This window comes from Oncorhynchus mykiss, chromosome 17 (assembly GCF_057628025.1).
Source record: "Oncorhynchus mykiss isolate SJ-2025 chromosome 17, ASM5762802v1, whole genome shotgun sequence".
Classification (NCBI taxonomy): Eukaryota; Metazoa; Chordata; class Actinopteri; order Salmoniformes; family Salmonidae; genus Oncorhynchus; species Oncorhynchus mykiss.
The window spans coordinates 33,575,897-33,602,442 of NC_143038.1; the positions used below are offsets into that span (position 1 = coordinate 33,575,897).

The following is a 26,546-nucleotide window of genomic DNA, read 5'->3' on the forward strand; positions in this document are numbered from 1 at the left end:
AGTTCACACTACTCGGACTGATCAGTTGACCTTTAATGCTCTGACTGGTACCTAAATGTCAGCGCCTGTTCAGGTAAACCGTGTGCTTTGCTGCGGTGCATAACATTGAACGTGTGTAGGCTGAGAATGCAGTTGCTGTTTTTAAACTAACTTTTTTATGTAGCCTAACTTTGAGATGAACCGTTTGATCATGCCACCTAAAGAAAAAGCAGCAGCCTCCGAAGAAGTAACTTCACTTTCTGACGTGCCCAAAAAATATGAAAAAGTGTCAGGAAAAGCTAAAATTGGGTTTGTAAAACCATGTGCGGTTTAGGCCAATTTGAGTAGCCTAATTTTAGGCTATTTGGTTAGATTACGGTTGATACATTTGTCAATTTCATTGTTAGAAACCAGCAGAGCACCTGCTGTGGCACGAAAAACTCCTCTTCATCCACCCACGATGGTGTTGGTTAATGAAGCGCTGAAGGAGTTGGACTCTCGAATCGTCTCATCACAGGCCATTCGCGGCTACATAACAGAGAAATAATAATCCGTGGACCTGGTGAGGTTGAAGTACATGACACGCAAGACCCTGAAAAAAGGAATCGAGGGCGGGGTGTTGGTGAGGACATCAACTCGATAGCAAACGACTAAATCTTCTTAAAGTAAATGCCCAATGTTTCCAGATTTCTATGAAATATGACCTATAATTTACAATATGAGTGAAATGGTTTTCCTTCCCAAAAATTGTAATTGAGTATGTTAATGTTGTAAATACCCATCCCGGATCTGGGAGCGTAATCATCAACTGACACTAATTAGCATAACGCAACGGACATAAATATTACTAGAAAATATTCATATTCATGAAATCACAAGTGAAATATATTGAAACCCAGCTTAGCCTTTTGTTAATCACCCTGTCATCTCAGATTTTGAAAATATGCTTTACAGCCAAAGCAAGACAAGCATTTGTGTAAGTTTATCGATAGCCTAACAACATTATGCCTAGCTAGCAGCAAGCAACCTGGTCACGAAAATCAGGAAAGCAATCAAATTCAATCGTTTACCTTTGATGAGCTTCGGATGTTTTCACTCACAAGACTCCCAGTTAGATATCAAATGTTCCTTTTTTCCAAAAATATTATTTTTGTAGCCGAAATAACTCTGTTAGTTTTTCACTTTGGCTGAGAATTCGACCGGAAATCGCGGTCACGACAAAGCTGAAAAATATTCCAAATTAGCTCCATAATATCGAAGGTGTTTTTCAAATATCTATTCGATAATATAGCAACTGGGACAGATGGCTTCTTAGTAGGAAAGAGAGAAACAATGGCCGCATTTGTCCCTCACGCACAAAACACTCTGAGAGACTCCAGCTGACCACTGACGCAATGGTTCAGGCTAATTTTTCAAAATAAAAGCCTGAACCTATGTATTGTGACACTAGACACATTTGGGAAGCCATAGAAAAAGGAATCTGGTTGATATCTCATTCACTGCTCAATAAGGACGCATAGGAACGCAGAGGTTTCTAAATAAGAGTCACTTCCTGATTGGATTTTTCTCAGGCTTTCGCCTGCAATATCAGTTCTGTTATACTCACAGCTGTCAATTATATGAATATTCTAGCATCTTGTCCTGACAAAATAGCCCATTTACTTTGGGTACGTTATTTTTACAAAAATGAAAATAGTGACCCCTAGATTCAAGAGGTTAAAACAGCTTTCCTGTTTGAATAGTGTTTTTTATTCATATATTACTACATTGGGCAATTAAATACAATTTCCAGTGGCACACTGACTCACGTAATGATGAGGCCACCATATGCTACTACTCACGGTGATGGCCAATGCGCTCCTCTTGGCAATAGCCCATCTCAGGATGAGCTACTTTGAAAAAAATAGTGCTGCTAGTCACAAAAAAATGGGAGTTGAGAATGATATTGGTTCTACAGACTGTCTTCTATTTTCAGCAGTAGACATTTGCTTTCCAAACTATGTTTTTCTCACGATTTGTATTTTGAAATGTGCAAACAGACAGCTGCAACCAACAACATATCATCCATGGATGGCAGTTCCAGTTCAGATCAGAACTGGCAGCCATTGCTAGTGTACCCATGAGTTTCCACTCAAAATGCCAGGGTAAGAGGTTCCAAAAAAATCAATGTATTATGTCTATGGCCACAACACAACAAGCTGTACATTTGGCATGCATGCTGCCCAAATTGCAGCCTTCCTGAGTGTAGGCAACCAGAAACTGGTTGCAGGCCAGGCAGCAGGCTGTTAGCCAGCCTGCCACCTTAGTGGAGTCTGCCACTAGCACAGTCAGTGTAGTCAGCTCAGCTATCCCCATTGAGACCGTGTCTGTGCCTCGACCTAGGTTGGGCAAAACTAAACATGGCGGTGTTTGCCTTAGCAATTTCACTAGGATAAAGACCTCCTCCATTCCTGTCATTATTGAAAGAGATCATGATACCTCACATCTCAAAATAGGGCTACTTAATGTTAAATCCCTTACTTCAAAGGCAATTTACTGTGTTAAATGAGGCCTCACCTCCTGGCTACACTAGTGACCTTTGCATCCCGCAAAGGCGGAGGTGTTGCTAACATTTACGATAGCAAATTTCAATTTACAAAAAAATATATATTATAGCTACTGTTTACAGGCCTCCTGGGCCATATACAGCGTTCCTCATTGAGTTCCCTGAATTCCTATCGGACCTTGCAGTCATAGCAGATAATATTCTAATCTTTGGTGACTTTAATATTCACATGGAAAAGTCCACAGACCCACTCCAAAAGGCTTTCGGAGCCATCATCGACTCAGTGGGTTTTGTCCAACATGTCTCTGGACCTACTCACTCTCACAGTCATACTCTGGACCTAGTTTTGTCCCATGGAATAAATGTTGTGGATCTTATCCTGGACTATCGGACCACCATTTTATTACGTTTGCAATTGCAACAAATAATCTGCTCAGACCCCAACCAAGGAACATCAAAAGTCGTGCTATAAATTCATAAACAACACAAAGATTCCTTGATGTCCTTCCAGACTCCCTCTGTCTACCCAAGGACGTTAGAGGACAAAAATCAGTTAACCACCTAACGGAGGAACTCAATTTAACCTTGCGCAATACCCTAGATGCAGTTGCACCCCTAAAAACTAAAACCATTTCTCATAAGAAACTAGCTCCCTGGTACACAGAAAATACCCGAGCTTTGAAGAAAGCTTCCAGAAAATTGGAACGGAAATGGCGCCACACCAAACTGGAAGTCTTCCGACTAGCTTGGAAAGACAGTACCGTGCAGTATCGAAGAGCCCTTACTGCTGCTCGATCATCCTATTTTTCCAACTTAATTGAGGAAAGTAAGAATGATCCGAAATTCCTTTTTGATACTGGCGCAAAGCTGGAATGGTCTGCCTACCCATGTGAGAGACGCAAACTCGGTCTCAACCTTTAAGTCTTTACTGAAGACTCATCTCTTCAGTGGGTCATATGATTGAGTGTAGTCTGGCCCAGGAGTGTGAAGGTGAAAGGAAAGGCACTGGAGCAACGAACTGCCCTTGCTGTCTCTGCCCGGCCGGTTCCCCTCTTTCCACTGGGATTCTCTGCCTCTAACCCTATTACGGGGGCTGAGTCACTGGCTTACTGGAGGTCTTTCATGCCGTCCCTAGGAGGGGTGCGTCACTTGAGTGGGTTGAGTCACTGATGTGATCTTCCTGTCTAGGTTGGCACCCCCCCTTGGGTTGTGCCGTGGCGGAGATCTTTGTGGGCTATACTCGGCCTTGTCTCAGGATGGTAAGTTGGTGGTTGAAGATATCCCTCTAGTGGTGTGGGGACTGTGCTTTGGCAAAGTGGGTGGGGTTATATCCTTCCTGTGTGGCCCTGTCCGGGGGTATCATCGGATGGGGCCACAGTGTCTCCTGACCCCTCCTGTCTCAGCCTCCAGTATTTATGCTGCAGTAGTTTGTGGCTAGGGTCAGTTTGTTATATCTGGAGTACTTCTCCTGTCCTATCCGGTGTCCTGTGTGAATTTAAGTATGCTCTCTCTAATTCTCTCTTTCTCTCTCTCGGAGGACCTGAGCCCTAGGACCATGCCTCGATACTACCTGGCATGATGACTCCTTGCTGTCCCCAGTCCACCTGGCCGTGCTGCTGCTGCTCCAGTTTCAACTGTTCTGCCTGTGATTATTATTATTTGACCATGCTGGTCATTTATGAACATTTGAACATCTTGGCCATGCTCTGTTATAATCTCCACCTGACACAGCCAGAAGAGGACTGGCCACCCCTCATAGCCTGGTTCCTCTAGGTTTCTTCCTTGGTTTTGGCCTTTCTAGGGAGTTTTTCCTAGCCACCGTGCTTCTACACCTGCATTGCTTGCTGTTTGGGGTTTTAGGCTGAGTTTCTGTACAGCACTTTGAGATATCAGCTGATGTACGAAGGGCTATAGAAATACATTTGATTTGGTCATTGTTAAATTGAATCTCTCATTTTAAATGGTGATTGTATTGTAAACCTGTAATTTTCATCTTTCAGGATGAAAACTCAGGAAGGCCGCAAAAGCATCTGCTTCCAAGGTGGCCACTGCTAAGAAGCCCAAATCAAAGAGGACAAAGGGGCAGAGGGGACAGCTGAGGATCAACCCAAAGCACAGAAGACTACCAAGGGGTAAGGGGCAGCCAAGAAGGGTGCAAAGGCCAACGCTTTCCAGAAGCCTGCAGAGGGTGATGAAGGGGACACTGCTGCTCCTGAAGTTAAAACCACAGGGAAACGAGGCAAGAGGGCAGCAGCAGAGTGACTGCACTCCTTTTATCCACTTTGTATGTTTTTAAATAAAGCAGTTTTTTTGTAGTTCTTGTTTGTGGCATTTAAGTGTAGACCTAGCTGCTGTAAAATGTAATCTCCACTTTTCCTGTAGATAAGTGTTGGTGGTAGCTAGGGTTTGTAAAGATGTTTAATGATTCACTGATGCAAGTTTATAAATATATATATATATTTTTAAATATATAAATAAAAAGCTGTTAAGTTGTGTTTCTTACACCTGCTTAAATCAGTACCCTCTTCTGCCAGATTAATTGTATCACTAGTACAGTGACGTCCCGGTTCCTGGAAAATATTGATGGCTAAGGTGTTTTCTATACAGTCAGGACTTTGTTAGTCCATCATAGGTTGATGACCATGGCAGTGAGTGTGAAGATGGTTGAGACCAATCTGAGCCTGGAACACTTCGGCACACTGGACATGATATCTTGGTACCAGTCTCCTGAGGGACGACCCTGATACTGGTCTTTCACTGTTCTCTCCACCATGGAATTTTGATGCTGCTGGTTTGTGGTAGCAGTCTTTCTATACAGTTAGAACTAACCATCTCAAAACAAACATTTCCCATAACTATGAAGCTATGGGAAATTATTAAAAACCAGTCTGTTATGGGTCCGTGCCCACAATGGTGCAATGCAACATGTTGTACCACTTCAGTTTGTCCACAAGGGGGAGCCAGAACTAATTGGGTCTTCAGTTTGATATTCAAAAGGTACCCGAAGCATTGCTGTCCGCTGGTGCTCCTGGTTCTTTATTCCCTGGAAGTTTAACCAGCTTTTACTCAACCACCCCTAAGGAGAAGAATAAATCATTAATGCTGTGGACCTCAAGGCCTGGATTTGAAAAAGGATACACGGGAAGAAGCAAAGCAAGTTTTTACTCTGCCCAGAATCTGTCCACGACTTGAGCAATTCGTATGGAGTTCAAGGAGTTGAATTTGGTCGACAAATATTTGCCAATTATCCACGTGGGGGTCATTTGATCGAATCCAAGTTTCATAATTTTTAGGTTGTGGACGCATGTGGCATTTCTGCAACTGAAAAAACTACTTTATATTGGAATTGTGCCTGTTGTGATACTTAAGGATAACCCATTTTAGCATAGACATGGCCATGGAGGGCTTACACTATTTTAACATAGTCAACTGGGTGGGAATTCTTAAGAGTCAGGAGACATCTGCCATTGAAGGAAATTGAATACTTTAAAATGGAGTGTATAAACAACGCCATTGAAGCTGTCACAGATGTGGCCTATGGCTCAGTCACACTTATCTGCCCTCATTGGCTTGAAAGGTCTAGCCTGCCTTCCATCTTTGAGGACATTGTTAGAGCTCGACTAGCTTGTCAATATAGGCAACATTTGCAACACGTCAAAAACTTGAGGTTGAAAGGGATGTGTTGACTCAAACCTTTATTTTTAAAACCGCATGTTTATTTGTTTTAAAAAATAAAAAGTTTACATTTCATTGTCACTAATAGAAACAGTACGGAAGCACTGAAAGACTGAGAAGCTTCACAGCTCTTCAAGTATGTTCATTCAGTTTATAGATTTGTTTATAGTCTCAGCAGGGGCAGATCCAACAGGCCAGGCCAAGAGTGCGGGGCTTCAAGCTGAGCATATTCTGACTCAGTCCTGATCCAATCAGGCCCAACGTCGCGTTTAGCTCGTCCAATAGAAACAAGTCAAGAACCCATCACTTGCTTGATCCAGTGATAAATTTGATATTGTCCACAGCAGTGCACTGTAGCTAGTCACATCAAACCTCCCAAAAAGAAGAGCGATTTGGTGAAATGGGCAAAGACTGGGGTGATTGAGAAGACGGGCAGAGGAAGACAAACACGGAAGAGAACATATTGGGAGTAAGAAAATGGAGAAAGGAGAGATTTTAGGGTTAAAGAGAGAAAAGGAAGAGAGATTTTGGATGTAGAGAAAAGGAGAACGGAAAAAGGGTAAAGTCACTAGCCATGTGGATCATCAACATGCCAGCTGTTTACCTTCCCAATCCTGCCACAAGAGAAAGCCCTCAAGCATCTGCATGAATGACTGCAATAACAAGAAGAAAAATTCAATACCACTTGAATCAATTCTAAAAGCAAGAAAACATCTTCCACGTGTAAACAATTTCACTGCTTGGAGAGAGCGAGAGAAGTAAGTGTGCAGATCTCCTGGCTCCTCATCCTCCTTTCCGCTAAACCTGCCCTTTGTGCTGGCCTGGTTCCACCACATGCATCAGAGGCAGAGTACGGGTTTGTTAGTTAGTCACCCCCCACCAGGCCTGTCCCTCATTGTTCAGGGAGCCCCGCCCCACCGTCGCCTCCCTTCGTCACTCATTAAGAGAGCCCCACCCCTGTAGGTCAACTAGGGGACAGCAGGAAGCGATCCAGGTACTGCGAGATGACCTCCCAGTTCCTCCACAGGAAGGCGAGGAGGACGACAAAGAGCAGCGTGGAGAAGGTGCGGCTGCGCGTCTTCATCAGGGGCACCACGCAGTTGGCCACGGTGGAGACGAATACCAGGAGCACGGCCATGACGGCTAGCAGTACGTTGATGAGCTTGCCCAGCAAGGTCCGGGCCGTGGCGTTCTCTAGGCCCTCTAGCTGGACCACCTGCTGCTGTTGTTGCTGCAGCTCCATCTTGGAGATACGCGTCTGGCACACCTCCAGAGCCTCCTACATATGGGGGGGGGGGGGGGGCATGGTTAAACAGGTTGGAATGTCACCAACTCGCTTCACCACAAACACAGCGAGACCCTATCGTAAAACATATCAAGGGGGGAGGAAGAACAAATGGAGTTCACAGGAGCTAAAAATTATGAGGTAAAAAATAATCCATATTTAAATTGTTGACAAAAACCCACCTGAATGTCTCTAGCTCTCTCGTAAGACTGATAGGCAATCTTCTCCTCCATGCTGGCCAGCTCCTGCTTCAGGTTCAGGATCTCATTCTGGTGCAGCTCTGTTAAGTCATTCAGCTGCTCCTCCAAACGCTCACACCTGAACACACACACACGGTACCAATCAAACATTTCCTTTCATTAACCCCTCCCCACCCTCTGAGGACAAAAAATATATTTGAATATTTTTTTACAGATTTTGCTACATATACATGTATTATTTTAATTTATTATAAAATGTGTCATGAAAGGAAGTGTTAGTGGAAATGTTTGCTGGTGCTGAGTGATAAGAGTTCTTTTGAACTGAGAAAGTATACCGGTATTCTAAATTTAGTAACAAGGGGATTTTGCATCTCTTAGCAACTTGAGTAACTGCCGAGTTCAGTGAGTATGTACTCTGCCTTCAGAAAGTATTCATACCCCTTGACTTGTTCCACATTTTGTGTTAGAGCCTAAATTCAAAATGTATTAAATAGATCGTTCTCATGCATCTATCTATACACAATAACCCATAATGGCAAAGTGAAAACATGTTTAGTTTTTTGCAAATATATTGAAAATTAAATATCTCAATTTACATACGTATTCACACCCAGAAGTCAATACATGTTAGAAGCACCTTTGCCCGCAATTACAGCTGCGAGTCTTTCTGGAGAAGTCTAAGAGCTTTGCACACTTGGATTGTACCATTTTTCCCCATTATTCTTTTCAACATTCTTCAAGCTCTGTCAAATTGGTTGTTGATCATTGCTAGACAACCATTTTCAGGTTTTGCCATAGATTTTCAAGCAGATTTAAATCCAAACTGTAAAGACCATTCACTGTCTTCTTGGTAAGCAACTCCAGTGTATATGTGGCCTTATGTTTTAGGTTATTATCCTGCTGAAAGGTGAATTCATCTCCCAGTGTCTGGTGGAAAGCGGACTGAACCAGGTTTTCCGCTAGGATTTTACATGTGCTTAGCTCCATTCGGTTTATTTTTTATCCTGAAAAACTCCCCAGTCCTTAATGATTACATGAACACCCATAACAATTCAGCCACCAACTGCATTAAAATATGGAGATAAGAAGTCTAATCTAATGTGTTGTATTGGATTTGCACCAAACATAACAGTTCAAATTTCAGGACAACAAGTTGTAAAATGTTTTGGAATATTTTAATTCTGTACAGGCTTCCTTTTCACTCCGTCAATTAAGCTAGGTTAGTACTTTTTGAGTAACTACAATGTTTTTCCTATCACAACTATTAAACTCTGTTTTAAAAGTCACCATTGGCCACATTGTGAAATCCCTGAGCGGTTTCCTTCCTCTCTGGCAACTGAGTGGAGAAGGACGCCTGTGTCTTTGTATTGGCCATGCAACTTCTGACTTCTTAAAGCAAATTTTTACTCAACTAATTTAGGCTTGCCATAACAAAAGCGGTTGAATACTTAGACACAACATTTCAGCATTTTTAATTAATTTGTAAAAAATGTCAAAACACACAATTCCACTTTGACATTATGGGGTATTTAGAATATTTTAATTCTGTTAAGGGTTTATTTTCACTGTCAATTAGACTAGGTTAGTATTTTAGAATAAGGCTGTAATGTAACAAAATGTGGAAAAAGTCAAGAGGTGGGAATACTTTGAAGGCACAGTGGCTACGGAAAGTATTCAGACTCCTTGACTTTGTTAGAGCCTTATTCTAAAATTAATTAAATAGTCACACCCCCCCCCCCCCCCCCCCAAACTACACACAATACCCCATAATGACAAAGCGAAAACAGGATTAGACATTTTTGCTAATTTATACAAAATAAATAAAACTGAAATAGATTTCCATAAGTATTCAGACCCTTTACTCAGTACTTTGTTGAAGCCCCTTTGGCAGCAATTACAGCATTGACTCTTCTTGGGTACACTACAAGCTTGGCACACCTGTATTTGGGGAGTTTCTCCCACTGGGGAAACTGATGCTCCCTGCATCTGACGGTCAGTCTCAGCAGAGGGAGAGAGAAGCAGAGAGTCCACCTCCCACGGTCCCTGCTCGCTCCTTTTCTCCGGTGAGACTGACCAGAAAGAGAGGACACAGTCTTAAACCTGATGGCGAACCTCGAGTCGCACCACATTATTTCTGCCTCATGCACAAATTCATGTTGTTCCTATAACTAGAGAAGGTTAAATATTCCTCTATATTAAAATAGATACGACGAGCTGCTAATAATAAAAACGCAGGCCTATCGATACATTTGGCTACTCAATTCATACATTCATTCATTGCAGCTGCAGTGCTGGTTGTAGCACTGGTGGAAGTAGGGAGATGTGTTTTTGTTTTGTGTTGACAATGCTTAATAAAAACTTAAACATGAACTCCGTTATAAAAAAAAGCAGCTCTTTGCTGTATTCTTTGACAGTCTCTCTTTAGTCATAGTTTTCAAAGTTGAAGTCTCAAGTAGTCTAGTATCAAACTTTGCTGTGGGGGTCGTGGAAGCTGTAGGCATGGTGATTTGAACTAACCTCTGGCGAGCACATGGAGGGCTGTGCGGCCCCCCAAAGAAATGCCACCCCACACCATGACTGACCCACCGCCAAACCGATCATGCTGGAGGATGTTGCAGGCAACAGAACGTTCTCCACGGCGTCTCCAGACTCTGTCACGTCTGTCACGTGCTCAATGTGAACCTGCTTTCATCTGTGAAGAGCACAGGGAGCCAGTGGCAAATTTGCCAATCTTGTGTTCTCTGGCAAATGCCAAACGTCCTGCACGGTGTTGGGCTGTAAGCACAACCCCCACCTGTGGACGTCGGGCCCTCATACCACCCTCATGGAGTCTGTTTCTGACCGTTTGAGCAGATACATGCACATTTGTGGCCTGCTGGAGGTCATTTTGCAGGGCTCTGGCAGTGCTCCTCCTTGAACAAAGGCGGAAGTAGCGGTCCTGCTGCTGGGTTGTTGCCCTCCTACGGCCTCCTCCACATCTCCTGATGTACTGGCCTGTCTCCTGAGAAGTGGTCTGTGGTCACCACCTGCAGAACCACTCCTTTATTGAGGGTTTCTTGCTAATTGCCTATAATTTCCACCTGTTGTCTATTCCATTTGCACAACAGCATGTTAAACTTATTGTCAATCAGTGTTGCTTCCTATGTGGACAGTTTGATTTCACAGAAGTGTGATTGACTTGCAGTTACATTGTGTTGCTTAAGTGTTCCCTTTATTTTTTTGAGCAGATATATATATATATATATATATAAGCACAAGGCTTTATCATTTTTACATTTGAGTCATTTAGCAGACATTATTTTACAGAGCGACTAAAAGCAGCAATTAGGATTAAATGTCTTGCTCAAGGGCACATCGACAGATGTTTCAACAAGTCGGCTCTGGGATGCGAACCCGTGACCTTTCAGTTACTGGCCTTACCCTTTTAACCGCTAGGCTACCTGCCACCCAGGTAGCCTTTTCTACAGAAATGTTTGATCAACTAAAAATGCCTTGAAGGTCGCCCAGTCGATCGACCTGTTGGTAACCACTGGTCTAGTCTATTTAATACCGGTTGCGTTGTCGTTTGTGTGTGGCATGCAGTGGCTACCTGTATCTCTCCTCCTGCAAGGCCTGCATGATCATGGTGTAGTCTCTCTGGTAATGGCTTTTCAGGCTGTCAAACGACTCATCCAGCCGACCTTGGCTGTCCCGGAGCTCCTGGACCTCGTGGAGCAGCGTGTCCAAGCCCAAGCTCTGGCCGTGCTCCAGTGTGTTCAGGCCCTTAGAGCTGGGCGGGCCCCCGGGGGCCCCTGTGATGCTGTTGGCCCCAGCCGAGCCGGAGGTGGCACTGGAGCAGTCGTCCTCGCTGCCGTACTTGGGGCTAGAAGCCCCCCCCAGGGTCCTGGACCCACCAGTCCCCAGAACGTGACCATCTTCCTGGGGCTCGTCCAGGGAGTCCTTCAGGGCAGAGATGTTGTCTGCGCTGCCAAACTTGTTGCGGATGAGGGAGGCGATCTCTCGAGGCTTGGACACCACGGCCCCGGCCGCCGAGTGAGTGGCGTGGGAGAAGCTAGAGAGGCCACCGGTGACCTGTTGGGGGAGATGGGTCAGTTACTAACTAGGGAGGGAGGGGGGACTACGGTGGTAGTGAAAACACATGGGACAGAGATACCAGACCTGGGTTCAACTTAGGGATGTGACAAATGGACAATTTTTCAGAATAAATCAGAAAATTCCACATCAATTCACAATGCATAATAATGGTCCTAATGCATGACCGCTGGGCCGGGCAATGAAATTAATACTTCTGCAGTCATATACCCTTAAAGGCGCCTCAGCCACGGCATGTTTGTCTGTAAGGGTACGTTTAAGCTTTTGAAAATGTCGACACAAAAACCTTGGAGATAGTTTCGAAGCGCGACTGAACAGGCATTTTACTTGTCTGGAAAGGAATACCCCTGAAGCGGTACTAACTACCAGAAGTGTCACTCAAATAATCAAGAACTGACTGCGTGCAACTTTAGGTCTAAAATTGGTTAAATACCTTAACAAAACATTTAGTAGAAAGAAAATTTATTCGATAGGAATCGACTGGTAAGATTATTATTTTTTTAAGTAAAAAAACGGAGGAGACCGATTAGTTGCCGTGCTTCGCAAACACTTGCATCTTTCTTAGCGAGCGACAGCGAGAGAGGGGAGGGGCAGAGTATAGGCAGGTCGGCCACCAGGCAGAACTGTGCACTAGGCCTATCTGTCGGCAATCAGAAGCTGTACCACGCAATGTACTTCGCAATTTCTTAACTTATAATGTCTCTCAACTTCAGTAAACCAATGAACAGGCTAGGAAATTCTACATGCAACAGACCAAAGACTGAACACACACATGCATCATTAGCGAAGAGAAAGAGCAGGCGAGCCCCCTGCACTTTGATTTTCATATTGTGTGTGGGGGAGGAAATACTTTTTCCATTTGGGATTATTCTTAACGTTAGGATCCCGATTTAGTTTAAAACGTTTCACAACCCTAGTTCAAATACCACTTAATCTTTCAAATACTTTTAGCGTTTGATTTAGTCTGCCTGGAGTGACTGATGGGTACGGTTTGCGACTCTTCTATAAGTTAATGCACCAGTCAAGCCCAGCTAAAGTATGAAATTATTTCTAATAGTATTTAGGAACCCAGGTCTGAGACATACATATTCTACACACAATCTATTGAATTCTGTTCGAAACTGTGTGCTGCTAATTACTCTGAAAAGGACAGGTGGCTAAAACCAGACAAACTAGATTTTAATGGTGGCGGTGGTAGTACTCACATTAACAGTTGCAGTGGCACACTAGTGGTAGAAATAACACTGGTGAAAAATAATGATGACCTCATAAGGAAAGTACATGTGATGTTAAAATGTTCATAACGCTAACCTTAGCGCCCACGCCCTTGAGGCCTTGGTGCATGTCTCGGAGCACGTCTTTGGGCTGACGGGGGATACCGTTGTGCTCCACCTCTCTCAGTTTGCGGTGGTAGTGCTCCAGCTTCCTCTGCAGCTGCTGGATGGTCTGGGCCGACTTCTGGTTCTTCTTCTCAAACACCTGTTTGATGCGGGCACTCTGCTGCTTGTCCGCGTTGTTGGCCAGCTTCAGGTACTCGGCCACGTTGTCGTCTCTGGCCGTCTGCTCAATCTTGATCTGCTCTGTGAGCTTGAGGATCTTCTGCTGTAGCTGGGCAATGGCCTGTTTTGTGCGCTGGGGGTCGGGTGTGGTGTCGACCGAGTCCAGCCCGTAACCGTCAGCTCCGCAGGAGAGGGCGTTGGGCGATACGGCTGGGCCGGAACCGTCCAGACAATCCAGCTGACTCAGGTAAGACAGAGTAACGAGGAGGAAGAGAAGATAGGAGGAGAGAAGGATAGATCAGAGACTGTCGTGTAAGATTGAGGAAGAGCATTAAAAGTAGCCTAAATGGAGTGGAAAGTAACTATAAGGCAAACATGATCAAATCAGCCAACACCATATCATCATAATACAGGGTCTCCAATCAAAAACACATTTTGACCAATGTGTAAAATAATGTTAATTGTGTAGATAATCACCCAAGAAAACCCAGTGGTCCAAACCTCATGTCTCTATCATAATCCCTTCAAAAGTTAAGTTTTTACCCTTGTAGGATGGTCAGACTTAGGGTGACTAAATGACAACCCATTTTTTATATCACACACACAACCGTTCAAAAGGTTTGGGGTCACTTAGAAATGTCCTCGTTTTCGAAAGAAAAAATTCAAAATCTAAATAACATCAAATTGATCAGAAATACAGTGTAGACATTGTTAATGTTGTGAATGACAATTGTAGCTGGAAACAGCGGATTTTTAATGGAATATCTCAATAGGTGTACAGAGGCCCATTATCTGCAACCATCATTCCTGTGTTCCAATAGCACGTTGTGTTAGCTAATCCAAGTTTATAATTTTAAAAGGCTATTTAATCATTAGAAAACCCTTATTCAATTATGTTAGCACAGCTGAAAACTGTTGTTCTGCTTAAATAAGCAATACAACTGGCCTTCTTCAGACTAGATGAGTATCTGGAGCGTAAGCATTTGTGAGTTTGATTACAAGCTCAAAATTGCCAGAAACAAAGAACTTTCTTCCGAAACTCATCAGTCTATTCTTGTTCTGAGAAATGAAAGCTATTCCATGCAAGAAATTGCCAAGAAACTGAAGATCTCATACAACGCTGTGTACTACTCCCTTCACAGAACAGCGAAAACTGGCTCTAACCAGAATATAAAGAGTTGGAGAACCTGGTGCACAACTGAGCAAGAGGACAAGTACATTAGTGTGCCTAGTTCGAGAAACAGCCGCCTCCCAAGTCCTCAACTGGGAGCATCATTTAATAGTACCGGCAAAAACACCAGTCTCAACTTCAACAGTGAAGAGGCGACTCCGGGATGCTGACCTTCTAGGCAAAATGGTTTTCTAATGATCAATTAGCCTTTTAAAATGATAAACTTGGATTAGCTAACACAACACATTGGAACACAGGAGTGATGGTTGCTGGTAATGGACCTCTGTAGATATTCCATAAAATTTAAATAAATCAGTTTCCAGCAATAGTCATTTACAACATTAACAATGTCTACACTGCATTTCTGATCAATTTGATGTTTTTATTTTGTCCATTTTAAAATAACAAGGACATTTCTGCGTGACCCCGAACTTTTAAACTGTAGGGTATATCTCTATCGCGTCAGCTAGGCTGGATTCAGTGAAAGGAAGCCCGTAGCCTTAATTCTGACAGGCTCACTTTCCCATTGAACTAGTCGTCATTCTCGAATCCGCAGGACATAAAATAGAGGTAAGATGGATATCGATTGAGACATGAAATATACGCTTTTCATATTAAGTCGAAATTCCTCTTTCGAAGATTTCTCATAAAAACAAGCGTTGCTCGGTGAAATGGCAATGGATTACTGAGCATGTTCCAAGCTTTTTATTGTCAAAGCCTTTTACATTTAATGACATTTGTGAAATACTCCTTTGGTGACCCGCGGAAACAACTGACGACAACGACAAAATTGTAAACCCTCAAAAGTTATGAGATGCCTGCACTGCTATATCAACAGAGCTCTGTGCTTATTATCGGATATATTAAGATACAAAACATGACCTTTTTGGACATAACGTTAATGACACATTAGAGAAAGACCCCACTGAACGATTCAGAACACAAATAATCAGATGTCTTGGCAAAATGTGTTTTATAACATAAGGAAGCTTTGGGTTTGTGGTAGATTCTGCCTATTATAACATACAGAAGTGACATTTCCCCCCCCTCTGGGCAGTGGCTGGACACCCTACATAATGTTACCTCAGACTGACTTACCACAAAGGAGCATGTTAATAATTTGTAAAAACAGCCAAGTCGTACCTTGCATAAATAATCTCCAGAGGAATCCATGTCTATATAGAGCAGTAATCCATCAGACAGGGATGCCACCATACACAGTGTGTGTGTGTGCGTGTGTGTGTAACTTCCCTACTCACAGTAAATGAGGTGGCTTAACTGAAAAGCTAAAGCTTTATTCTCAAACAGAAAAAAATAAATGTTATGTTCTCAAATCTATTTTCTACACAGAGAGGTGGGATTCTAGAATGTCGGTGCTGGAGATCGGACCATAAATCATTCATTCTGGCCTGTTCTGGGGGGTTGGGCCAGGCGAAGGCCACTAACTACAGTGGAGTTGCACTCCCATCCCACCTTCCATCACTGTCAGTTCAGACAGCTTATGTAACAGACAGCCAGTGGGGGTGGACAGGACTTTTGCTTTCTCAAAGACCGACAGACTGTGTCGCTCAACTACAGACACATCCAGATGCTACTGTAGCTAGCCACGAGCGTGTTAGCTGCTCATGTAACACGAGTCAATTACAGTTCACACAGTAGGTCTGCTGTTGGTGGAACAGACTGCTCAGGTTGGTTATCCTACTGCCCGATTCATACCCTTCCTGCTCAAAAGGCTTGGTGGTGTCATCAAGCATTGTGAGGTGACTGCTAGGGTTATGCACTGTGCATGATGGGTATACCTCAGACACAATGATGGGCTAGTTGTACTAGTTGTCTAGGAGTTCAACAATCCCAACAGTGTAAAGGATTCAGAAATGCACTGTCCTGCTACTAAGTCAGTCAGTATTCATTCATTGGCAAAATATTGTTAATACAGTGTACTCAATTTCTATGGATTTGAGCAATTCCAGTGAGGACCAGTCTACATCTAAAATGTTGGAGGACAGTGTCAGAGATGTCAGGGAACCATCCGCTTTTCAGCTTGTTTTGGCCTGCAAGTCAAGCCTTCGCTGGCTGACCTGAAGTACTCTTGGAGACAGCCACAGCTAAATATAGAAAGGCTTAGAGCACATAGTGACCAACACACACACACAGACACACACACACTGACCTGCCAGTAATGACAGTTCCTTTCACTCCTTCATCCAAGAACATCCAGAGGAAGGCGAGCCAGTTAGCCCAATATGATACATTTCATTTCACAGTAAATCATCATGAATTTCTGACCTTCCAATACTGCACCTCCATTTAGATATGCGTTTTCTCTAGCAGCAGCTGCTTGTTAATTACATGTTGTTTTAAATATAGGTGAAAAGCTTGCAGTGGCCAGTCTGCACCAGTGGGTAGGTTTTACAGGGGACCAACCCCTGCAGGGCCCTAGTTTCAACTCACCCTGTCAGGCTCCTCAGTGGAGTGGTACCCGGAAGTGAGCAGCATGTCGGCCAGGGCGGGGCTGGTGGGCGTGTCCGTGGTGGAGGAGGAGCGCGGGCGGCCAGCCTGCAGCAGCATAACCTCCTGGGTACTCCTCCGGTGGATCTGGGGGCTGCCTTTCTGGGGGGGGTCCCCGGTCCCCCCCGCCTTAGTGCGGCGGCTCTGCAGACTGGTCCCTCGCTTCATTATGGGGGGCGCGCCACGGATTTGCTGCAGAACGCGGCTCAGAGCTGCAGGGGGAGCGGAGGAAGTAGTGTGGGGGTCAGAGTCCGGACCGGGTGCCGAGTGGGCGTCCCCAACCTCTGGCCCCCCACCGTCAGGGGGCTCAAGGGCGGGGCCACCTGAGGAGGCGGCGGCGTCGTGCGGGGAGACGGACGAGCGGCGGCGCTGCGGCTGGAAAAGCTGCTTCAGGCCGTGGCCAAGCGCGCCCATGTTCTCCAGTGCATTGTGGGTGATTTTGGACAGGCCGTGCTCCGACTCAGATGCCCTTCGGCCCACCTCCTGCTCCGCCCGACCTCCCGCATCCGGCTCCTCAGGACTCTGCTCACTACTAGCCTGATCCATCAGGGGGCGCCAGGCTGATGCTCAGCCACAGGGTTAACTCTGGGGGTGCGGGGGTCTAGCTACGCCCCAACACCACACCCCCTTTGAGAGACAGCTTCAAAAGTCGGGAAGCAAGGAGTATGGCGCTCACTCACTCGGGCCCTGTGCGCGTGCATGCGGATTGGCTCAAAGACATGCTTGTCTAACACAAAAAGGAAAATAAAAATGGATTATGACATGCAACAGTGGGTGGATGGGACAAAAGAAAGCACCAGAATTAAAACAATGATTACAAAAAGCAGCAGAGTTTGAACTCGTGTCAGCTTTGAGACATTGAGGCTTGAGTTTAGTTGACTCAATATATATTTGTATGTTCAAATATTATTTTTTATTACAATATTACACTGAACAAAAATATAAAAACGCAGCATGTAAAGTTTTGGTTCCATGTTTCATGAGCTGAAATATAAGATCCCAGAAATGTTCCAGACGCACAAAAAAGCTTCTCTCAAATTGTGTGCACAAATTAGTTTACGTCCCTGTTAGTGAGCATTTCTCCTTTGACAAGACAATCCAGCCACCTGACAGATTTGGCATATCAAGAAGCTGATTAAACAGGATGATCATTACACCGGTGCACCTTGTGCTGGGACAATAAAAGCCCACTCAAAACCGTGCAGTTGTCACAATACAATGCCACAGATGTCTCAAGTTGAGGCAGCGTGCAATTGGCATGCAATGATAATTTCTCAACCATAATCCGCCTCCTGCCAAATTCTCTCAAATGACGTTGTAGGTCCAACCAGCCTCACAACCACAGACCACGTGTATGGCCTCGTGTGGACGAGCGGTTTGCTGATGTCAACGTTGTGAAAAGACTACCCCATGGTGGCTGTGGGGTTATGGTATGGGCAGGAATAAGCTATGGACAACGAACACAATTGCATTTTAAATCGATGACAATTTGAACGCACAAAGACACCATGACGAGATCCTGAGGTGCCCAGCATCTGTATTCCCAGTCATGTGAAATCCATAGAGTCGGGTCTAATGAATTTATTTAAATTGACTGATTTCCTTACACGAACTGTAACTAAAATCTTTGAAATTGTTGCATTTATATTTTTGTTCAGTATGGTAAATCCATATGAGCCAAACCACAACGTCTGTGATGTCCAAACCCACTTATAAAACAACTCTACTAAAGAAAGCAGTCTTCTACAGCAATGACGGATGTCGTGCTAAACAAAATACTTTCCAAAAACAATTTCTGAAATGCTGGGGTTTTATTGTACAGTTTCCATAGATAGTGGCACTTCAGTGTGTCATATTGCAAACGCACTTTTAGAGGAAGAAAGCATGTCACAGGACCTGGGTTAACTAGCCTAATCTGACTGTTAACCTCTGCCTGACGAGGAAACCACAAACACTGCCTTAATATGTTATTTACTTAGACAGTCATTTGTAGTCTAATATAAGACACAGCATTTCAGAAACTATTTCTTTACTAAAATGGGTGCCAAAAAAACATCCTTTGAGGATTTTGAATGAGTTTAAAGTAAATAGTATGAAAAAGATGAGTAATAATGAAACAAAATATAAATGAATATAATGGAATCTTCTGGTGGTTTCTTATCTGGCTGAGGCACCCAGAGTTGCGCCATGATATCCCTGTAGAGAGCCTGGACCTCAGAGACCAGATCAAGCATGGAGCAGTGAGCGGAGATGGCTAAGGCTAAATCCACATCGTCTGAGAGTTGAGCTCCAGGAAAGCACTTTATATAAAGACTGTATTTTACTTAGCACAGCATAGAAAGGGGGAAGAGATATGGAGGAAGAGAGCGCGAGGGAAAAGGAGAGAGCAAGAAAGAGGGGGAAAAAAAAGAAAGAGCCAGGGAGATAGATCTTACCCTCCGTCCAGCTTCTCCTCTTCCGGCTTACAGCTCAGGGTTGGCTGCGGAGGAAGAAGTCAACATCAGAGGGAAATCACTATCAAAATGGAACCAATGACGAGATACAAATAAATGACGCTGGCAACGGCGGCACACGGACCCGTGCTCAAATCAGCCGTGTACAAACTGCACAGAATCAACCAGACCTGTACACACTCACACGTTGAGGGGCTTCAGGGACTCCTCCTAGAATACATTTTGAGAAGTCCTCATCTTAACAGCAAATATCTCCACTGCCCTGTGCACACAAAATATGAGACCATGACATGAAGGTGTGTGGAACACCTCACAGTGATGACTCCATACAGATTACTCAGGAGTAGAGGTCGACCGATTAATTAGGGCCGATTACAAGTTATCACAATCGGAAATCTGTATTTTTGAGCACCGATTTGCCGATTTTTTTAATTATTTTTTAATGTAACTAGGCAAGTCAGTTAAGAACACATTCTTATTTTCACGGCCTAGGAACGGTGGGTTAACTGCCTTGTTCAGGGGCAGAAAGAAAAATGTTCACATTGTCAGCCCGGGGGATCCAATCTTGCAACCTTACAGTTAACTAGTCCAACGCAATAACGACCTGCCTCTCTCTCGTTGCACTCCACAAGGAGACTGCCTGTTACGCGAATGCAGTAAGCCAAGGTAAGTTGTTAGCTAGCATTAAACATATCTTATAAAAAACAATCATAATCACTAGTTAACTACACATGGTTGATGATATTACTAGATATTATCTAGCGTGTCCTGCGTTGCATATAATCTGACTGAGCATACAAGCATACAAGTATCTAAGTATCTGACTGAGCGGTGGTAGGCAGAAGCAGGCGCGTAAACATTCATTCAAACAGCACTTTCGTGCGTTTTGCCAGCAGCTCTTCGTTGTGCGTCAAGCATTGCGCTGTTTATGACTTCAAGCCTATCAACTCCCGAGATGAGGCTGGTGTAACAGAAGTGAAATGTAACAGAAGTGAAATAGCTAGTTAGCGCGCGCTAATAGCATTTCAAACGTCACTCGCTCTGAGCCTTTTAGTAGTTGTTCCCCTTGCTCTGCATGGGTAACGCTGCTTCGATGGTGGCTGTTGTCGTTGTGTCCCTGGTTCGAGCCCAGGGAGGAGTGAGGAGAGGGACCGAAACTATACTGTTACACTGGAAATACTAAAGTGCCTATAAGAACATCCAATAGTCGAAGGTTAATTAAATACAAATGGTATAGAGGGAAATAGTCCTATAATTCCTATAATAACTACAACCTAAAACATCTTACCTGGTAATATTGAAGACTCATGTTAAAAGGAACCACCAGCTTTCATATATTCTGAGCAAGGAACTGAAACGTTAGCTTTCTTACATTGCACATATTGCACTTTTACTTTCTTCTCCAACACTTTGTTTTTGCATTATTTAAACCAAATTGAACATGTTTCATTATTTACTTGAGGCTAAATTGATTTTATTGATGTATTATATTAAGTTAAAATAAGTGTTCAAAGCTTTGACTTTAAGCTTGAGAGACACTGACAAGCAGAGCTCCTTTTGTGCAGTGAGCAAAGAACCTGCTTTTGAGTCAAAGCCTTCATCCCAAATGGAACCAAATCCCCCTACATAGTACACTACTTTTGATGGGCTCTGGTCAAAAAGTAGTGCACTATACATGGGACAGGGTGCCGCTTCGGACAGAGTAAGTGCCTGTCAGTGGAACCCACCAACCACACCAGTCGCCCAATACGCACATAACTAAAGGAAGAGGAAAAGGGAAAGAATTCAGTCACCACCAGTTTACTGGCACCAGCAGGACACGATGCCTCCCACACAACTCCCTACCCACTCGCAAATTATGATACATCACCAGAATTTCCATCTCACATCAGAAGATTGGAGGACGCAGAAAGAAACTGCCTGCAAAGCGCAACGCCTAAATACAGCATAGAAAAACACACTACTAATGACAGAGTGAAAGTATCCCAAATGGATAGGATTGGGAGATTGTTTCATTTGAGTAAGTCCCTTCCTCATAGCTGGAACACTAAGCCTGTAACACTAACCCAACACTGAGGTAACACTGAGGTAACACTATGGCTAATCTCGCCCAGAAGCGCTGCACACTTAGCCGTAACTAACACTTGACCTCACCAAATGAGCTAAAGTAGATGTCAACAACAGGCATATCTGCATACTCCTCATCTATCAGTGGAAATCCCCTAACGCTCTTACCCGTTCCCCTCCTCATTTCACCCCATGTTTAACTTATTGCGAGCGAGACTGAAAGGTCTGGCTATATATAGGCCCATTTGCAGGCCTGAATTCACTGAGGGGACGCAGTGGTTAACAAGTGAGCAGGTAGGCTACACACAAACGAAACAAAAGCACACACAGTGACATGCATGTTCCACAGAGTGATTAGGGAGTCTAATGGCATTATGAATGCATTATTAAATAGACAGGAGTGACTCCAAGACTCGGCACAGCTATTGTACGTCACTGTCAACAAGCAGGCACCCCAAACCATCTTATGGATAAAACACCCTCTGCCACAATATGAGCCTTCATAGAAGTATGGAACACAATACCTAATGCTGTAATATCTGTGCTGTAAATCTGCCACAGATTTAGTCCAAAATGCACATCCACTGCTGCAGTTTCAAACATCCATTTTACTCAAGTCAGTTAAGGACAAATTCTTATTTACAATGATGGCCTAGGAACAGTGGTTTAATTGCCTTGTTCATGGGCAGAACGACAGATTTTGACCTTGTCGGCTCGGGGATTCGATCTGGAAACCTTTCGGTTACTGGCCCAACGCTCTAACCACTAGGCTACCTGCTGCCCCGATCTACAAGTACATGGACAAGTGTACTAACAGACATTCACACAGTGAAGCACACCATGACACCCCCAGTCTTTTTTCCTCTGTTAGGGTGCTACATTATCTCTGTCTGAAGTGAGTCAGCCAGCACTCTCCTATCACTGGGAAGATCTCAATTGCATCCTCCCTCCTTCTCAAAACCCATTGGATGATAAAGCCAGAGGTCACTTCCCTCTGACCTTCTCCTCCAATGGGTTTTGAGAAGGAGATGAGGAGAGGACGCGAGGAGTATGCAATTGAGATCACCCCCCTCTTTCCCTCGGCCGCCTCATGCACTGCAGCCTTCCAAGGTCACACCAGCATGTGTGTAATGTGTGTGTGTCTCTCTCTATAGTCTATACTGCATGTGCCTACATGGAGAAGATATTTGCAACCATATCTGTACTGGTGTCCATTCACTGTAACTGTCTACTTTCACATGGCATCTACAGCAGGGCCCTTTGTCCAGGAAGAGGACAATGTCTTAATGAGCTGTGTCTGCCTGCATCCATCTTTTCATCTATTTTTACCACTGTTCATCTACCAAAAGCTATTCTTCATTCTGATGAAAGCCAACATGGCTGTAACATTAATGCCACAACTATTTCAGGCTCCATTTTTTAAAGCTCAAAAGCGGCCTTCTTTTTCACAAAAATAGCTCTCGGAAAGGTGCAATTGGCAATTAGTCTAGGATCCCTTTAGTTTGGCTAGCTACTTTAGTTTGGCTTTACTGGGAAGCATACCTGGAGTTCCGGTCATCAGCAGGCCTATTGGGATTTCACTGCATAGAAAAAGCCTAAGTATTCCAAGGAAATTTCCAAAACCCACTTCCTTTGAACACTCTTTCAAAGTACAAGAGCTGGGATGTTCTTTCCTCTTCGGTCAACAGTTTCCACTGATGTTTCGGGATGTCACATGCTGAAAATGAAAGAGGGTAGAAATATGTCAGGGCAGGTTTTCAAACATCTTTATCATTAACCCAATGAGTCCCACTATATCGCTGGTGCGTTTTGGACTTCTAAACCAATTTAAACATTGTGTTTGAGCTTCTGGTTTGTACAATTGAATTGGTATATTTCTTCTGCATCCATAGATTCCATTAGTCTGTGTGCTTAGTGGGGGCTGAGCTAGAGCGGTGTTTGTGAGACAAGGGCGTAGAGTCCAAAGAGCTCTTCTACATAGAAGATAATTGGAACTCCCAGGACATAGAGTCTATAATAAGCTCAGTTTCTGTCAAACTCCACACAATTAATTCTGTACTTACAGTATTCATCATGTTTTTGCTTTGGTGGACCTTATTTTATTGACATTTGTCGATAAAACTCATGAACGCACCGGTTTTATGACAAATTGTTGTGTTCTACTTGTAATCCTGGTTGTCCTATAAAGAAAATAGTTGTAAACAAAATTGTATTTGTGAAGCTAATGTAAGGGCTGAACATGCAGACAAATGAAAGTCAGATATATGATTTTTGCTGGGATCTCAGGACTGATAGGGTTAAGATCATGGTCCATCCATGGTCTACAAATTTACTTAAATATGATCATAATGATTTTGAGAAACTCCCTGGAGTTCAATTACACATTTCATAACTGTGGTTAAGTATCAAAAGTAAAAGTATAAATGATTTAAAGTTCCTTATATTAAAGCAAACCAGATGGCACCATTTTCTTGTATTGTTAATTTACAGAAAGCCATGGGCACACTCCAACATTCAGACATCATTTACAAACGAAGCATGTGTGTTTAGTGAGTCCGCCAGAGCAGAGGCAGTAGGGATGACCAGGGATGTTCGGTTGACAAGTGCGTGAATTTGACTGTTTTCCTGTCCTGCTAAGCATTCAAAATGTAACGACTACTTATGGGTGTCAAGGAAAATGTATGTGAAAAGTATAATATGTATGTGTATGTGAAAAGTATAATATTTTCTTAAGGAATGTAGTGAAGTAAAAGTAGTCAAAAATATAAATAGTAAAGTAAAGTGCCGATGACCCCCAAAAAACGACTTAAGTACTTTACACCACTGGACGTAATACAGTACATTCTCCAGAATCAATTTGCTATTGCACTGCATATCCTTCTGTCTAGTCCAGTGGGCTGTCATAAACACTAAGACAAAACAGGTGCACAGACACTGGCCTGGGATAGGCAAACCAATGCCAACATATTCAAGGGATGTGATGGACATACCTGTCAACGCAAAGCACTAGAATAGCTAGGCCTAATACAATCCTGGCTAAATCGTGTGAGATTAGTTCAACTGCCACAACCAGTCGGCTACCTAGATAGCTAACTTTGCCTCCACTGAGTAGCCTATTTCTGTGAGTTTGATATTTCTTAGCTAACTGACTGAGATCGATTTTCCAATCAATGAAATAATAGTTGTGTGGGGGTTGTTTTTACAATAGGAGACATTAGCTAGTTGACTATCGAGCTAAACGCAGAGCTGTTAGCGGAATTAATCCGATAAACGTAATCAGACAGATAGCCGTTGATAAATGTGTTTGCTGCAAGATATGTGGAGGTGTTCACGCCCAAAACCGGCCTGTGCGTAATTAGCTAGCGATAAAACACCTAGCTAATTACAGTCACCCTTCAATCTAACCGCAAGGTATTGCTAAGCAAATGACTACATACCTTAACTACCGAGATTATAAAGTGGAAAATAACAATTATCCCATCCCATTTCAGAATAGAAAATGACAGCCGCGCAAACGTCACCGTCAGTGGCCAAACACTACCGCCAGCATCATCAATATGAGCATGCTATGAGCATTTAGCTAGCTATTAGCATAGGTGTGGATTTTTTTTTTAATCGAGGCTAGCTAATGTTACATCCACTATCGTGGACAGGCCTAATTAAAATGCTAACCCGGCAATAGACAAAACATGAAAAAGATGGTTTGTTTTCAGACACACTTTTGTTGTTGCGTATGGCTAATGATCTCACAGACAGCCTGAAAACATCCACCCACCCGGTGTTTTGTAGGATGTAACGACATAGCTAGCTAACGTTAGCTAGCAGGTTTGTGACCGTGGATTTCCACCGCAGCACAGACGTTACACAGGCTGAGTGGCGTCCATGCTACTCCCTCCCTGACAGACACCACACTGAATAACAAGTTACACCTATTTACTAACTTAGCCAATATTAATAGCAAACGTTAGCTAATTTAATTCAATGACAATGTAGCTAGCGCGCATATGTTTATTGGAAATGTATGATAGGGCATGGTTGATCATATATGAATGCTGACACACCCCAACACAAACCGTAGTCAGATCATGCCCAAACAGTAACGACACATTAAAGTAAATCACTTGCACCCACACAACTAGCTAACGCTTATCTAGTAAGATAGCTAACGTTACTCCCAACCAACCTGTTCTAAAGGTAGCTAGATAGGTTTAGCGATAGCCAGCTAAATCGAGCTAGCTAGCCAGCCTGCTACTACACAGCTAGCTTTGCTAACACCAGGTTGAACAGAAGTTGATAAACAATACACCTCTTTCGAGAATATACAACTACAAAATGAGCAATTCTATACTCGACATTGATATTACAGTTCTCCAATCAAACTATATTGTGTATTTATATATTACAACTTACATGGGCGCTGAGAGGATTGTGTTGATGAACGTTCATTTCTCCCGATGGAACACTCCCACGATGACGTCATAGAGCGTTTTCAACGTAGGTGGTGATAGGGCCACTCATCTGACATTTATTTTGATACGGAGAGGACAAACCGTCTGGTAAGATACTTCAATATTATAATGTAAAAGGTTCAAATCTATATATATATATGTATGTATGGGCTCTGGAGCGGCACAGCGGTCTAAGGCACTGTACTACAGTCCCTGGTTCGAATCCAGGCTGTGTCACATCCGGCCTTGATTGGGAGTCTCATAGGACAGCTCATAATTGGCCCAGCGTCGTCCGGGTTTGTCCAGGGTAGGCAGTCTGAAGGCCGCCTTCATTGCAAATAACAATTTGTTCTTAACTACCTTGCCTAGTTAAATAAACGTTAAATAAATCAAATTTAAAAAAACATGTAGGAAGGGATAAGGAGAAAGTGACTGGTAGTAGGATTAATAATAATATTAATATATAGCAGTGTAAACAGGGCTGAAAAGTGACTGGTAACAGGAATATATAAATACTATGGTAAAATACTAATGGTATTTTTTTATATATATTTTTTATTTCACCTTTATTTAACCAGGTGGGCTAGTTGAGAACAAGCTCTCATTTGCAACTGCGACCTGGCC

At 43.4% G+C, this 26,546-nt stretch overlaps 1 protein-coding gene and 1 pseudogene across 5 annotated transcripts; one reads left to right on the forward strand and one right to left on the reverse strand.

The window, feature by feature from the left end:
• The first annotated feature begins 190 nt into the window (after positions 1 to 190).
• On the forward strand, positions 191 to 3,311 carry LOC149975920 (protein B4-like; annotated as a pseudogene). The gene is made up of 2 exons (XR_016487889.1): positions 191 to 302; positions 387 to 3,311. The product of XR_016487889.1 is annotated as a protein B4-like (transcript).
• Positions 3,312 to 6,218: 2,907 nt separating this feature from the next.
• On the reverse strand, positions 6,219 to 25,977 carry tmcc1b (transmembrane and coiled-coil domain family 1b). Of its 4 annotated transcripts, none has more exons than XM_036948198.2 (8): positions 25,885 to 25,977; positions 23,017 to 23,191; positions 19,390 to 19,433; positions 16,898 to 17,166; positions 13,088 to 13,513; positions 11,274 to 11,755; positions 7,667 to 7,802; positions 6,219 to 7,478 (listed from the first exon to the last, which is right to left on the reverse strand). In XM_036948198.2, exons 4-8 carry the CDS (start codon positions 17,120 to 17,122, stop codon positions 7,164 to 7,166), a joined length of 1,584 nt encoding a protein of 527 aa, XP_036804093.1. In that variant the 5' UTR covers positions 17,123 to 17,166; positions 19,390 to 19,433; positions 23,017 to 23,191; positions 25,885 to 25,977; the 3' UTR covers positions 6,219 to 7,163. The 4 variants fall into 4 exon arrangements, with proteins under 4 accessions (XP_036804093.1, XP_036804089.2, XP_090061403.1 ...); XM_036948194.2 differs by having other exon boundaries at positions 16,898 to 17,681; XM_090205277.1 differs by lacking the exon at positions 25,885 to 25,977 and adding an exon at positions 24,912 to 25,028.
• Between the last annotated feature and the right edge of the window lie 569 nt (positions 25,978 to 26,546).

Excerpts from the sequence above, each read along its gene's own strand:
- tmcc1b (XM_036948194.2), bottom strand. The coding sequence starts at position 17,500 with ATGGATCAGGCTAGTAGTGAGCAGAGTCCTGAGGAGCCGGATGCGGGA. Across the intron at positions 7,803-11,273 it reads TTGCAGGAGGAGAGATACAG|GTGTGAGCGTTTGGAGGAGC; the intron begins GTAGCCACTGCA and ends GTGTGTGTTCAG. Across the intron at positions 7,479-7,666 it reads AGAGAGCTAGAGACATTCAG|GAGGCTCTGGAGGTGTGCCA; the intron begins GTGGGTTTTTGT and ends CCCCATATGTAG.